The sequence below is a fragment of the Nannobrachium achirus genome (assembly GCF_963921795.1).
Source record: "Nannobrachium achirus genome assembly, chromosome: 21".
Taxonomy (NCBI): Eukaryota; Metazoa; Chordata; class Actinopteri; order Myctophiformes; family Myctophidae; genus Nannobrachium; species Nannobrachium achirus.
In genome coordinates, this window is record NC_137828.1 from 22132542 (window position 1) to 22147126 (window position 14585).

The window sequence follows — 14585 nt, forward strand, 5'->3', positions numbered from 1 at the left end:
GTTCTAAAAGTACGATTTTATTCTTGTTTAAAAAATATGCTCTACCAAACGGTTGAGATGTCTGTTAGTGGTATTGAGTAGTGTCCAATCAACATACACAGTACACCTGTTCACCTATTCAACCCTAATTATCAAAGTTCAACATATTATCTAAAGTTCATCATCTGATATTTGTTTTGTCACTAATATGTCAAGAAAATGAAACAATATTTTTCAATTTGCCATTATCCAATCTTCAGATATATGCCCCCAAAATACATGAAAATGTGGCATTTTTGCGCATATAATGCATAATTTGCATATTTAAAAATAAAGTTTCAGAAAACTTGTAATACATTTTTTGTTTGTTTTAATGTAAGTAATCAACTGGAGAAGTGTCATTGTTCTAGCTATCAGTTAAAGTTTTTTCTATCAAATGCACCCTTAACAATAACGTACATCTCTACCGTTTGGTAGAGGCTTATAGTTTAAAAACTGCTGGGTGTATTGTAAAAAAAACAATTGATTGTTGTTATTAATGCCTAAAGGGAATAGAAAATGCAACGAAATAATTTTTTGACAGCTTCTTTCTTGGTGGGAACTTCAAAGGGTTAAGTTGCAAGAAGGCGTTGTCGCACCAAGACAGGAAATCATTGAGGACTTGCCCGTGACTATTCTCATCATTATTGAGCAGGCTGATGATGACCGAGTCATCAGCGTACTTAATGATGGATCTGTTTTGAAAACGGCTGACACAATCGTTGGTGTAAAGAATAAAAAGGCAGATAAAACACACCTCTGTGGCGAGCCCGTAGAAGATGACAGAAAGTTAGACAGTATCCCATTAACCCGTACACGTTGAGATCTGTTCGTTAAAAAATCAAGAATCCAGCCCACCAGACAAGGATCAACACCAAAAGAACAAGACAGTTTCTCAACCAAAACATGGGGCTGAATGGTATTAAACGCTGATGAAAAATCAATAATGAGTAACCTTGCATGGGTTTTACTACCTTCGAGATGCTTGTGCACAAGGTTAAGTAAAGTGGTAGTTGCGTCTTGAACACCCCTTCCAGCCCTGTACGCAGACTGGAGTGGGTCAAGTAGATGCTCAGTTTTGGCCACAAGCTCAGACTTAACTAGTTTTTCAAATTGCTTCATGATCAGAGAAGTTAAAGCAACAGGTCTACAATCATTAAAGGACAACTTTGTTTTTTTACAACAAGGGTTCATATTTTAGATTGTAATTAGATAGACTACAAGTCGAGTGCTAAATTGTTTCCATTTACTGCTTTCGATCGTTTTTTCGTTTTTCGATTTTATCGATTGTAGGGGCTGGGGGCATGCGATCAAGCTGCTTTTCTGTCTATTAAGACACAATAAATCGGCGATTTATCTAATAGTATTTACTGTAGCCCCAAACAATATCCCCACAAAGGAACACCGTGCCTTTAAGCCTGACAGAGATGGAATGTGGGAGGTAACTAGTCACTGCTGACTCGATGCACAAGCGACCAGCGACTGCATTCATTTCTTCGCCGCCGTTCACTCACAGTCACAGACTACAAACGCCTGTCTCTTTACCATCATCATGGCATACAATATTTTTCAGAAGATGATAAGGATTTATAATTTACCTGATGGTCGTCTTTATTTGTTTGAGCCAAAGAAGAACACAGATGAAGATCTTGCCACTGTTATCTTGTCAGACAGATGCAACAGCCAGCCAGTACAAACTTGAATCGTTCTGCTAGCAGCTAATCCAATAAATGAATACATCTCTATTGACTTGCAAATCACCCAATTTGCAAAGATGGTTGAGAAAGACACCCATCAGTCCTGTCGGTCTGTTTCACACCTTCCAAGCAGCTTGAATGCAAACAATAGCACACAAAAGAGCACATTCCAAAGGAAGATTGTGACTTTGTCGAAATGAATACTGTAAACTCCAAAGTCTTTAGCCCTCAATGCTTCCATGTCCATTTGCAGAATCACTAGTGATAGTTTCAACGTATGTGGGCATTGCAAAGGGAGTCTGTGTAAACTAATCGTATATGCTTCCATTGTAGCCTATTATTAGCACAACAACGGACCATTATTGTGTAGGCTTCTTGTGAATTATATCCTTGTAAATAGTACACCATCCTTGCAGTAGAGTCGATGTAGGACATTATAAAATGTTTTTAGTACGCCTTTCGAGTACTTTCTCCGAGCTGGGAAGAAACAACGTAGAGAAGCCAACTTTAGCCAAGCTGCCCGAGTGCCCTGCTGCTCATTGCTAGAGTGAGGCGGGGCTCCCTCCCAGTGCTAGAGTAGCAGGCTCGTCTTCCCACACATTCCAGACATTCCATTCATGCAGCTGGATTGAAGGCTGCATGTGACTTGGTGAAACGGTGAATGATAGCAAAGATTTTGCCGGCTTATACTAGTCTATAAACATACAGTATTAGCAGCCTGTTCGCATGCCCCAAATCCCTGCCGGCCGTTCAGTAAAAACAGGAAAAACGAGCGAAAGCAGTAAATGGAAACAATTTAGCACTCGACTTGTAGAATATCTAATTATAAACTAAAATATGAACCCTTATTGTAAAAAACAAAAGTTGTCCTCACTCAGTGCCAATGACGTCTCATGACGTCTTTTTTCTTTTGGCCCTGGGTGCCAATGACGTCTTTGACGTCTTTTGATCAAAGGCTATAAAAATAAAAAATAAAAAAAAAATCATTTTTTAAATTTTTTAAAAATATGTCAAAATGACCTGAGGTTTGTGTGTTGGCTCCCTCGTTTAGCTGATTGAGAAAATGTGTGTTCATTCTAGTGGATGGACATTTTTTTTTGATTCAAACAGCTCTATCTCTGGAACCATTTGAACCATAGTCTGTTTCTGTGGGATTTTTTTTTTTTCATTGCATAGTAAAGAAAAACATACAAAATCCTGGCACAAATACCTTGGGGCCATTTTGGCCCTTGGCACAGAAAGAGTTAAGCGGTTTGGGGTTACTGCTCTTGGCAACCGGCACTATAGTGGACTGCTTCCAGAGAGCCGGCACCTTCTGCTGGAAGATAGACAAATTAAATATATAATAGAAAATAGGGCCTAGCTGCACAGCACAGGTCTTAACACTTATGTTGCAATGATTTTTTCTCTTCAATGTCTCGCGTTGCCATGGTTACCATAGACTTCCATGTAATTGTGCAATTGTGTAAAAAATGCACGCCCATGCCTAGATGATGCACCACGTGTGTAGATGCTGTTCACAGCTTTCAAACAAAAAAATCCGCTTGGAAATCCGTTCAGGCATTCATGATTTATGGGCCATTATGTTTTCTTCAGATGTAAACAAACATGGCTGCCATGTTTGAAAGAATGTGTTGGTATGGGGGTTAAACATGCAATTTCGCGATCGCGATCATGCCTAACACATTTCTGGAGGTCCAAAAAAAAAATTGAAAAAAAAAAAAATTGATTTTTTTTTTCATTTTTTTTTTCAAAAACGGCCCAAACTCGGGAAACTCGGGGTTGGCACAGCGTTGGTATCAATACAAACTCGGGAAACTCGGGGTTGGCACCAGATGTGTTTTAATCAGACGTCCACCAATATTGTCAGGGCCGGGACTTTTCCCAGGCTTGCAACCTTTAAAGGCCTTGATAACACTCTGTTCGTCAAAGAGAGGTTTTAATGGGGGGGCTGACAGGACACTGTTTCTCATCTCGCTGTGTTTATCACTGAAGTCATGGACATCAAATCTATTATTAAAAACATTTAGGCTCTGAGCCAGCTGTTGGTCAGAGGTGAAGTTGGGCAGCTCAACCTTTTTCCTTTCTCCCACTTTAACCCCCGTAAATGCTTTCATGGCCGCCCAGGCAGAGCCCAGGTTGTTTGATTTCAGTTGGCCCTCAATCTTATCCTTATACTTCAATTTACCGGCCTTGATTTCTCTCTTAATTTCTTTTTTCAGATTGTTCAATTCTATTAAGTTCCCCTCCTTAAAGGCTTTGTTCTTCCAGCGAAGAAGTGATTTAAGGGACTTAGGTACCCACGGCTTGGAGTTGGGATAAACTTTGACACATTTATTAGGGATGACAATACTTTCACAGTAAGAAACCCAACTAGTGACAACATCAGTCAACTCATTAATGTCAGCAGATGATGCACGAACATATCCCAGTCAGTCAGAGTCAAGGAGACCCTGTAGAGTCTGACATGCATCATCATCATCATTCCAGTTTTTATATCGGATGCACTGCACTTTCCCCTGTTGTAGTTCAGTGCGGTAGACATGGATGAGATGCACGCAGTTATGGTCAGATGCAACCAGGGTCAGGGGGGGTTAGGTGCATCCGGGGAGATTAGTTGTAACTTTTGTGTCACCTGAAATATCAGCTCACAGGCCTTAGTTTTATTAGCTCTTGGGTGGATGTACACTAATGTAACGAATATCTGGGGCAAACTCCCTAGGCAGATATGGTGGTCTTAAAGAAACGGCAAGTAGCTCGATATCAGGAGTACACATACTCTCTCGGATGATAACAGATTTAGAGTTACACCATTGCTCGTTAACATATAAACACACACCCCCTCCCGTTGACTTGCCCGTGATTTCGCCATCTCTGCCCAGTCGGATGGGGGTCCCGAACACGTTGATCGCCCAGGCGGAGTCGGAGTCGAGGTCGGAAAAAAAGGTCTCAGTGAAGGCTAGGATACATGTGTCCCTGACACACCTGAAGTCGTGATTTTTGTGGACCAGCGTATGAAGTTCCTCCTGTTTTGTTGCAGAGGGATTGCGCGTTAGAGAGGATGATGGAAGGCAGCGGAGTACGAGACAGCGGTTGTTTCTTCCTTAGGCGAACGCCACCTCTTCTCCCTCGCTTCCTAGTCTTACGCTGTTGTCCTCCCGTAGAGTTTTTGTAGTCGGGTCTCAGTAGAACATCTGGAGTGGTCAGAATAAGATCCGCAGGTGGGTCCTGCTGTGCGTTCCAGCGGAGTAAAAGCTCTCTGCTGTATTGAATACGGCTTGGTCGGCTCGAAGACAATTGAGTTTGACCAAGTCCCCAGGATAGATGAAGCGCTAGCAGCACCAGAAACAAAGCAAAGGAGTCCATAGTTGAGCTCCTTGGTCCGAGGCAGGAATGCTCCGGGAAAGAATTGTCTTTATTCTCCGGGCTGAGGAGCTCCTCAAGACGGCCCGGCTCCCGTTAAAGTTAGGCTAGCCCCACTCTCAGGTGTAGGCTAGCGAGAGGATCAGTCACTCTCTTTAGTGAATAAAAAGTGGGAGACTTTCTCCTCATTCCTCCAAGTCGACCAGCACAAAGGTCGGTTGGCAAGACACTTAAAAACTTAAAAGGTAATGCGCTACGAGCACATTAGACAAAGATACACGTTAAAAACAGTACAAACAAACAGGCCGTCTACTCGCTGCTGGTCGCTGCGTGCGCATGCGCCCTGACGGAGAACTCCCAACCAAGCGGGCGTCACGGTGACAGTAATGCGGGCCGCGCCAGTCTCAAGATCCGCGACCTTTCAAACTGCGTCGCGTCTACCGAAATGACTTCATTCACAGACTGATCTCATTCATATTCATTGCATGTATTTATTTGTATGGTTAAAAAAAAAAGAAAACATTGCTGAATGTAGGAATAGTTGAATAGCTGACATTTAATCAATAAATGCAAATGATGCCTATTATTCTCCCACTCATCCGTCCTGCAGAGGAAAACATGAGTTTGTAAAGGTAATTATGGAGCACAGGGGTCCTGCTAAGGGGCACTACGTTTGTTGCAAAGATTTTCAGGTCTTATTGGCACGTTCACGCACACGCACACACACACACACACACACACACGCACACACACACACACACACACACACACACACACACACACACACACACACACACACGACAGACAAATCTGAGAGTGTAGGGCACACCATGTGGCGCTAGAGGCGTGCATCTCAACCCAAACTCACACATCGTCACTGTCGGGCAGAAACCTCGTATCTCCAAGTTTCAAATGTGTATTTTTTTCCCCGCAAAGTAAAGCACTGCTTCATCACACAAGGCCATCGCAAACAACGCCTCGCACCGTGTGCTTGTAGATCGGCTGTTTTCACTAGTTTAAATCATTTTTAAAATGATAAATACAAAACAAACGGTTTTGGACATACAAGGTTTCCACCCGACAACGACAACATGTTATACACCTTTGCACCTTTTATGTATGCAGCCTTAAGGCTGCTAAGACTACCTACTGCTCTATCTGTTTTATTTTTTATTTCTTTAAGTTAAGCTTGTGAGCTTGTAGCTGGCTATTTTCAAAAAAGTCGCGAAAGAAAAGTTCCTTGACATGAAATAGTTTGAGAACCTATTGCTCATATGCTTCCCACCTGAAAAACAAGGCCAGTTGTGAACACTGGAACGTCTGCCCATGCCCCATTTTTTACCGTATTCTAATTATATGGCCTGTTTTAAATAAAAAACACTTATTACTAATGTAACATCTTAATGACAAACTCAAGAGAGAGACCACTAGAGAGACCAGTACGGTACCAAGGGAGAAATCAGCACCACCTGTTTCTTTCTCGGCCCCGGCATGGGGGCTCAAGCCAAACAGCACTTGATTAATCATAGCGGTGACAGTCCCTTCCACCAAGATACCAAATTTAATTATGAAAGCGATAAATAACGTTTTCTAGGACTGCGTAGATCATCTTTCGCGGCCGCATCGTCCACAACAAGTGAGTAATCTTCCCTCCGGGGGCCCTGTGCCATCGCATCCTTTGGGGAGCAGGGTGGGGGTTGATAGATGATCGAAGCCGTGGCTTTTTATGGCTGAAAGTTTTATTTATGGAGCGTCCATAATAAACCACGTTCATTATTAACCGTCTGCATCTTCAAATGAAATAGCGATCAAGCAGACTTTTTTTTTTCTTTCTCCCCTCCTTTTCTGTGGAAACAAAACAAGAATCAAGAAGAAACGAGAAGGTTGGTTGATGTTTATTTTTTTTGGCGGGAACCGTTTCATTTGAGAACAGTAAACATAATTTACGGTATATATGTATAGAAATATACGTATATAATGAAGCCAAACGATTATTTGATTCTCATTGTTACAGTATGTAGGCCGGATATAAACCAGTCGGTTGATTTATATTCATCATTTACAATTTACTGCACCATCTGCAGCGCCATAAATCAGGATGGAGAATATTTGCTTTAGTCTTTACTCCCATGCTCTCATCCAATCCATTATTGTTAAAAAAAAAAAGAAAAAAAAAGAAAAGCAGCAACGATATTTAGATTTCTCCTGGGATTGCTTCCAGTCCTTTTCCTGATGTTATTGCGAGGTCGCAGTTTACTGTGAGAAATGGCACAGCTTGTCCGTGTCAGTCTGGACGTGTAGGCCTACACTTTTTACGGTCTATGGGTTTGTCGCTCTGACATCACGCTCTGATGTCACTGTGATGTCAGGGGAACCACTCTTAACAGTCTTTTTTGTTGATGCGCCTGACACTGTGGTTCCCCTGACACATCACTTTGACATCACAGGTGGCATCACAGCGATGTCAGATACTCAGAGCAGGGATTCTGTTAGGAATCTCCTTATAAGGGCATAAACGGGATTGTATCCCAGATGATGCCCTGTTAGCAGTGCTTAATTTGAGGGGGAACATGTTCCCCCACCTCTTTGATTGGATCCGGCACCTAATGTATTTGAATGGATCCGGTGGATCCGGCACCTATTTGATTGGATCCGGGACCTTCCCTGTCAATCAAAATAGTCCTGTTTGGTCATTATTTAGAGACCTTTTTGGCTGCAGCATTTTTCATGTTTTTGTTCAATTTCTTGCAATTTGTCTGATGTGGTGCTTCATACTGTAGTAGGTGACAGTGACACGCAATAGACAAGCTAATGCTATATACATACATGGTGTCATAGAATTTTGTTAATATGCCAGATATTCAGATTGATCATTACAAATTGATAGATTGACTGTGTTCTTATGTGCCACATGTGCCAATTGTTGCTGCTAATGTTATACTGGGTACGGTAAATCTAGGTAAATATAGGTAAAAAAACGATTTTTTTTAAGAAGAAGAAAAAAGCCAAGGAAAAAACCCTGTAAATTGTCGTGCGTGCGGCCTGTGCGTGCACCCAGCCTGTGCGTGCGCACAGGATCCGGCACCAGGAGAACCACACTTAACAGAATCCATATGGCCAAGACAGATGGCACGACCTCGGAAAGGGTGAGGTCGCTTGTCGCCCTGAGGCGTCTTACTGGTTTAACTACTTGAACCCCATTTTCTGGGAGGGGGGACATTAGCCAAAAATAGTCAATCTACATGCAAGCTCAACACAAGGGGGAAAAGGCAGTCCAAGTATAGAGCCATAACTTTACTAGAGGGCTTAAATGATAGCCTGCATTATACTTAACAAAATAAAATAAATGTGCCTTTGATTCTCTCTCGTTCTTTCACATTTCAAGCGCTTCCTTTCTCGCCTTGTTGTCTCGAAAAAAAAAAAAAGTATTCAAGGATGACGATGACAGTTTGTGGCGCCGCGCTGCTCTCTCTCACAGATAGATCCTGGCAGGCTGAAGGTTATAAACAGCAATAGAGGCGGAGTGAATTTACGCGGGAATACTTCCGAGTGTCAAGATATATCAGAGAGATTCACAAGTGAAGGGAGGAGAAGGAAAGAAAAGGATCGGGAGCGGATGAGAGGAGGAGGGGGGGGGGGGGGGGGGAATCAAATAAATCCAGCGTCGGAGGCTGGCAGACATTATGTCCATTTGTCACCTTGTGCAGCGGCGAGAATAAAAGGCTGGTATGAATGGAGTCTATTACTGAAAGAGAGAGTCACTAAGCTGCTTGCCACTGTTGATTTCTCGCAGCAGTCGATAAATTGAGCAAAAGGGGGCCGGAGCGGGGGCCCCTTCCTTCCTTGCATGTTCCCCCCTTAAACAGCTCCGCATCGGTCGCCGTGTCGCACTTTTCAACCAACGCTTGAGCGGCTTCCCATGATTGCTATTCTCCGTATTGATTCACTGTATTGCTGTGTGCGCCATGCAGAAAATGCAAAGGAGACAGCCGGTGCCTTTTTAGGCACTATAATGGTTCCTTCTGCTATTACAGTGCACTTTACACCGACATTAGTTCTCAGCAGAGGTGTCTACAATTCTAGTGACAGATGCCTAAGGTGGTACTAAAACTTTGTCATGTCAAGGACCCCCAAATTGACACTTATTAGCCCGCTGACACCCATTTGAAAAGATATGCCAGGGACCCCCATGAGAGAAGATCTCTACGGCTCTAGCAGTGATTCTGAACCATTATAATTTCAAGGACCCCCAGTTTGGCCTGCATTAGGCTACGGAACCCCATTTAATGGCTTTTCTATCTCTGAGACCCCAATTTATATTGTAAAATCAATGTTAATTTAACTCAGAGAGTGTACCAATTCAACCAAATGGACCCGTTATGGTCCATTTGGTTCCATTTGTACACTCTCTGAGTTACATACCCATAAGGGTGCATCTGGTTCCTAACTATCATTTAGCCGGGGACCCCCTGGAATGCCCTCTAGGACCCCTTCGGATCCCCGAACCAATAATTGTCTATAGAGCATTGTTTCTCAACCTAGTTAATTTCAAGGGCCCCAGTATGGTATGCATTGGGCCAGTGGTTCTCAACCTTTTCTGGATCGAGGCCCACTTGAAAATCGCAAAAGTGTTCACGGCCCACCCATCTGACCACTTTAGGATCAATCAATCCATTGTGTTCCGGCTAGGCTCAACATAATCTATATACTGTAGGCTACTGTAAGTTGCTATTTATCACACTTTTTCTCAAGGTTTTAAAATGAAAGAAGAATTATATTTATGTTTTATCAATAAAATATTCAAGTTTTGACCAGATAACGGCGAGACACTTAAGAAGCACTGACTGTAACTGACTTTATTAGTTTTTACCTCCGTTTACCGTACATTGCTTTGTATTGTTGATGCTTCTTTCTTGTTTTGTGTGCCTTGTTTTTTGCTGTACACAACAGTACTTTTTTCTTTTTCATACTCTTACCTGACTTTCCCCCATGGAATAATAAAGGTATCTATATATCTATCTCTCTATTTGCCAATTACTTGGGGGCCCACTCCCAATATCCTCACGGCCCCCAGGGGTCCTTGACGCGTCTCCAGGGCATCCCCACTCCCTGGCCAAATGATGGCTAGTTAGGAACCAAATGGACCATTATTAGTCTGTAACTCTGATTGTACAAATGGAACCAAATGGACCAGTGAAGGTCCATTTGGTTCCACTTGGTTCCAACAATTTAACTCTCTGAGTTAAATTAACAAACCATTTCATTGTGTAGATTGGGGTCAAAGAAATAATACAAAAAAAGCATCAAATCGGGGTCCGTGGCCTGATGCATATCAAACTGGGGGGTCTTTGAAATAGTTTTACTTTTTTCCTACCTGGCTCCTGCTTTTTTCACCTCATTCTGAATTCCCATCGACTTTTTTTCATATTGTGTGAAATAAGAATTGTGTTCCAAAAAATGATCTCGGCAGTTTGACTCGTATGGATACGAAGAATCAACTGATGGCGAGAAAACGCTAATGTTGATGCTGCCAAATTAGTTATACAGTATTCTCACCAGAAACAGACTCATGTATCAAATATGAGTAACTGACTATCGTAAACCATACAGAGCCACCTTCTCGACAACAATATCGCAGAGACAGCTTGTTTATTTTTGGACCACAATGCTTATATGAGACGATTTTAAGATGACCCAAGGTTATTCTCCATAGAGAAATGACTCCCGGGGACCAGGGGATGAACGAGTGACGTCAGGACTTCGCTACTCTATCACTGCTTGCACGGGAAAAATGTTCTGTCCCTGGCATATCGTTTCATATGCAGACCAATATGTATCAATTTGGGGGTCCCTGATTGAGTCCGAAATTTAAACAGCACGTGGCACAGTAAGACATTAAAGGAATTTGTTTTGTTTTTTTACAACAAGGGTTAATATTTTAGATTGTAATTAGAGAAAAGAAAAGATGAGTGTTAAAATGTTTTAATTTACTGCTTTCTATCGTTTTAATGATTTTAATTACTTGATTTCAGTGGTTGGGGGCATACGTACAAGTGGCTAAATATGTCTTTTTAGACACAATAAGCCAATTCCCAAGATGCACCACAATATTTCATGGGCAGATGTGACTTATGGGGGCTAGTAGTGTTACTGTAAATAGTGATAAAGAAATCGGCAGCTTATTGTGTCTAAAAAGGCATATTTAGCCACTTGCATGCATGCCACCATCCACTGAAATCAAAGTAATTAAAATCGCTAAAACCATGGAAAGCAGTAAATGAAAACATTTTAACACTCATCTTATCTTTTCTCTAATTACAATCTAAAATATGAACCCTTATTGTAAAAAAAAACAAAGTTGTCCTTCAAGGCTAAAAGGATAACTCAACAAAGTCCTGAGGACTTGTTTCCATTGTGGTTCTATGTACAAAAGTAAAATGTTTGAGAACCACTGCTCAAAATACCACAATGGTTTTAGCGATTTTAATTACTTTGATTTCAGTAGATGGGGGCATGCATGCAAGTGGCTAAATATGTCTTTCTAGACACAATAAGCCGCCGATTTCTTTATCACTATTTACTGTAACATTGCTAGACCCCATAAGTCACATCTGCCCATGAAAGATTGTAGTGCATCTTGGGTATTGGCTTATCGTGTTTAAAAATACATATTTAGCCACTTGTACGCAGGCCCCCAACCACTGAAATCAAAGTAATTAAAATCACTGAAACGATAGAAAGCAGTAAATGAAAAAATTTTCTTTTTTCTAATTACAATCTAAAATATTAACCCTTGTTGTAAAAAAAAAATAATCCTTTAATGTCTTACTGTGCCACATGCTGTTTAAATTTCGGACTCATGTGCTTTTATGGAAGGTGAAGTGTTTCCTCTCTGCGGGCTTTCACTGCATCCAGAGTAGACTATATTAGGTCACCATGGTTACTCAATATGTTTGAGTGAGTCTGGGTTGTTATGGTTACCATTGTCGCTAGTCAGAATTCTTGGGAGTTTAGGTCCCACATCATGGACTCCATTTTGTCCATGGCTCACCCTAGAACTCCATAACAGGTAGAGCTTTCTGACACATCTAAGTATGACATCATGGGATCCATATCTAAGTACGGCTGACCCTGAACTCCATATATGGATGACTCATTATGACAACATTGGGGCGACAGAGCATCCCCCCAGACAGTATAGAAGGAGGCACAGTCTCAGGGTAAGGCAGATTCAACCAACACGCTAGAAGCTCTCCCGTGGTTTTGTGCTCTCTTTGGAACTAGCCTCCATAACTCCTATCTAGAACCTTCAACTCCCTTCAGCTGTATCCCCTCTTCGTAGACAATCACTGCTTATATAAGTTCTAAACGGACAACGTGCGGCAGGTCCCTAGACAACCATAGTTCTATTTGTTTCTTTTACACCCATCATGCCATTCGTTGACCTAAAGTCCTGGTTGGGCATCGACATGGACAGCTGGATCCTCATACAGAGTGGGGAGCAGCCCTACAAGCGAGCAGCACGGTGCCATGCCTTTGAGAAGGACTGGATCGAGTGCGGCCATGGCATCGGGCAGACCCGCGCCAAGAAGGAGTGCAAGCTGGAGTACGAGGACTTCTACGAGTGCATGCACAGGCAGAAGACCAACAAGCGCCTGTATGAGATCCGTAAGCAGAGAGACAAGCTGGTGAAGGAGGGGAAATACACCATCCCACCCCAGCACTCAGGAAAGGGAGAGAAGACACCCTGAGTGAGGGAGCACACATACTGCCAGTGTTCACCCAATTATTGTCCCTCTAACCTGTTCAAGTTCACAAATAGTTGAAAAAAAAAAAAAGCACCTGTGATTGATACATGGTATCAAACATGACACGTGCATATATCTCCTTGTGCCGTTCTGTCCATGACAACAACTGTGGTGATGTCTGTCTCTGCGTACTTTCTATGACGTTAGCCTTGTGTGACGTCAGATACTTGAAGGATTTGATCAAATCAGTCAGTAGTCAGCACACCTTTAAAACACCCGAGATCAGTTCCTTAACTTATTCCAAGCTGCAGGGGCAGTGCACTTGAAAGCAGTTCAGTTTGAGCTTTAGGGAAAATCAGTAAAAGGGCGTGGCTTGGAAGTAAACTGTACTGTAATGCGATGCGAGAGTGTGGTCTAGCCAACACCAACTCTACTGTGGTGGTGCACTTCTTGCCTTTCCTGGCTTTGCCCTGGGTTGGCTCCCATAGACTATAGTGTCAGTTTGACATGATTTGCTTGCCTCTAGTTCCGGTGCCTGACCCACTGCCCTGCCAGCCTCATCAGGTCACTCAACATTTTGTATGAAATAACAATATACCCTCAAAGGTAGGAGAGAAGCAAATAAAGGATGGATTTATAAACACAAAATAATAATAATACCAGTGATCTACACGAAGCCAAGGAAGACCACCCGACTCACGAGCATAAGGTGTAAAGGTGAATGAGAAACCTGCACTGTGTGTCAAACCGCAAGGCACTGCGGTACATCATATGTAACCAGTGCAAGCATTAGTATATAGGCATATAAACTATGGTCACCATAATCCAATAGGGGAAATGGAAAGTGGCCTCATCCAGTTTTTTCTTGGCACACAAAGGAAAAAGAACAATTTATTTCTAGAATAAAATCCTAGCTTGAGACTAAGCTTCTTCACTAAGTTTTCAATGTGACATCCGAATGTTACGTTGTCATCAATTAAAAAAAAAAATAGAAATACTTTAACTACCTTTCAAGGTTACAATGCCAGAAGGAGCTCGGCTATCCATCTACCAGTTGAACGCTCAGAAAATGCCATTATGAAGTGTCATTGAAAGCAACCTTCCAGGGGGAGTTGGGAACAGTGTTTGTTTTACAAGGTTAGCATAAAAACAGGCCAATGTATCTTGGGTCCATCCATCTCAGGGATAACATTTTCTCTTAAGTTTCTCTCTATAAACTCTGTGGTATTTTAGCCAAAGGGCTGCGTGGGAGATGTGTGCTCAATGCAAATACTGTAGCATTATCAAAGTTATTTATTGTGGACTCCTGCATTATTTACCTGCTCTATTTCTGTGTATTGAATAAATCTACATTGCCCTAGTTTAGTTACGATGGGGTCGTTTATTAATGAAGAAAAGTATCTTCTTTGCAGGTGTGTGGCGCTTACAGAGAGCACAGCATGCGGCTCGTCTCATTACCGCAGTGACCTTACACCGATAGAACTGTTCCGTAAAGTAACTAAGTACATTAACTCAAGTACTGTACAGTTGGTACTTTTACTTTACTTGATTATGTGGATTCTTAGCAAATAATACTTCGTTTTTACTCCACTATACTTTTAGAATTTTGAATACAGGAATACAGGAGTGTTTCCACATGGTGGTATTGCTAGTAAAAACATCTAAGCAATGTGCCACAATTTGTCCTGCTTCTTGTAACACACGCCCTGTCTTCCAAATGACCAAACTGTGATCTTTTCCCTCATCCTTTATGTTCTGT

At 42.1% G+C, this 14585-nt stretch overlaps 1 protein-coding gene across 1 annotated transcript; it reads left to right on the top strand.

Moving 5' to 3' along the window:
- Nucleotides 1-12508: 12508 nt before the first annotated feature.
- On the top strand, nt 12509-12829 carry LOC308307103 (NADH dehydrogenase [ubiquinone] iron-sulfur protein 5-like; the record flags this gene model as incomplete). The annotated part of the gene is made up of 1 exon (XM_080752238.1): nt 12509-12829. The coding sequence occupies one exon, from the start codon at nt 12509-12511 to the stop codon at nt 12827-12829; it is 321 nt and encodes a 106-aa protein (XP_080608364.1).
- Nucleotides 12830-14585: the final 1756 nt, after the last annotated feature.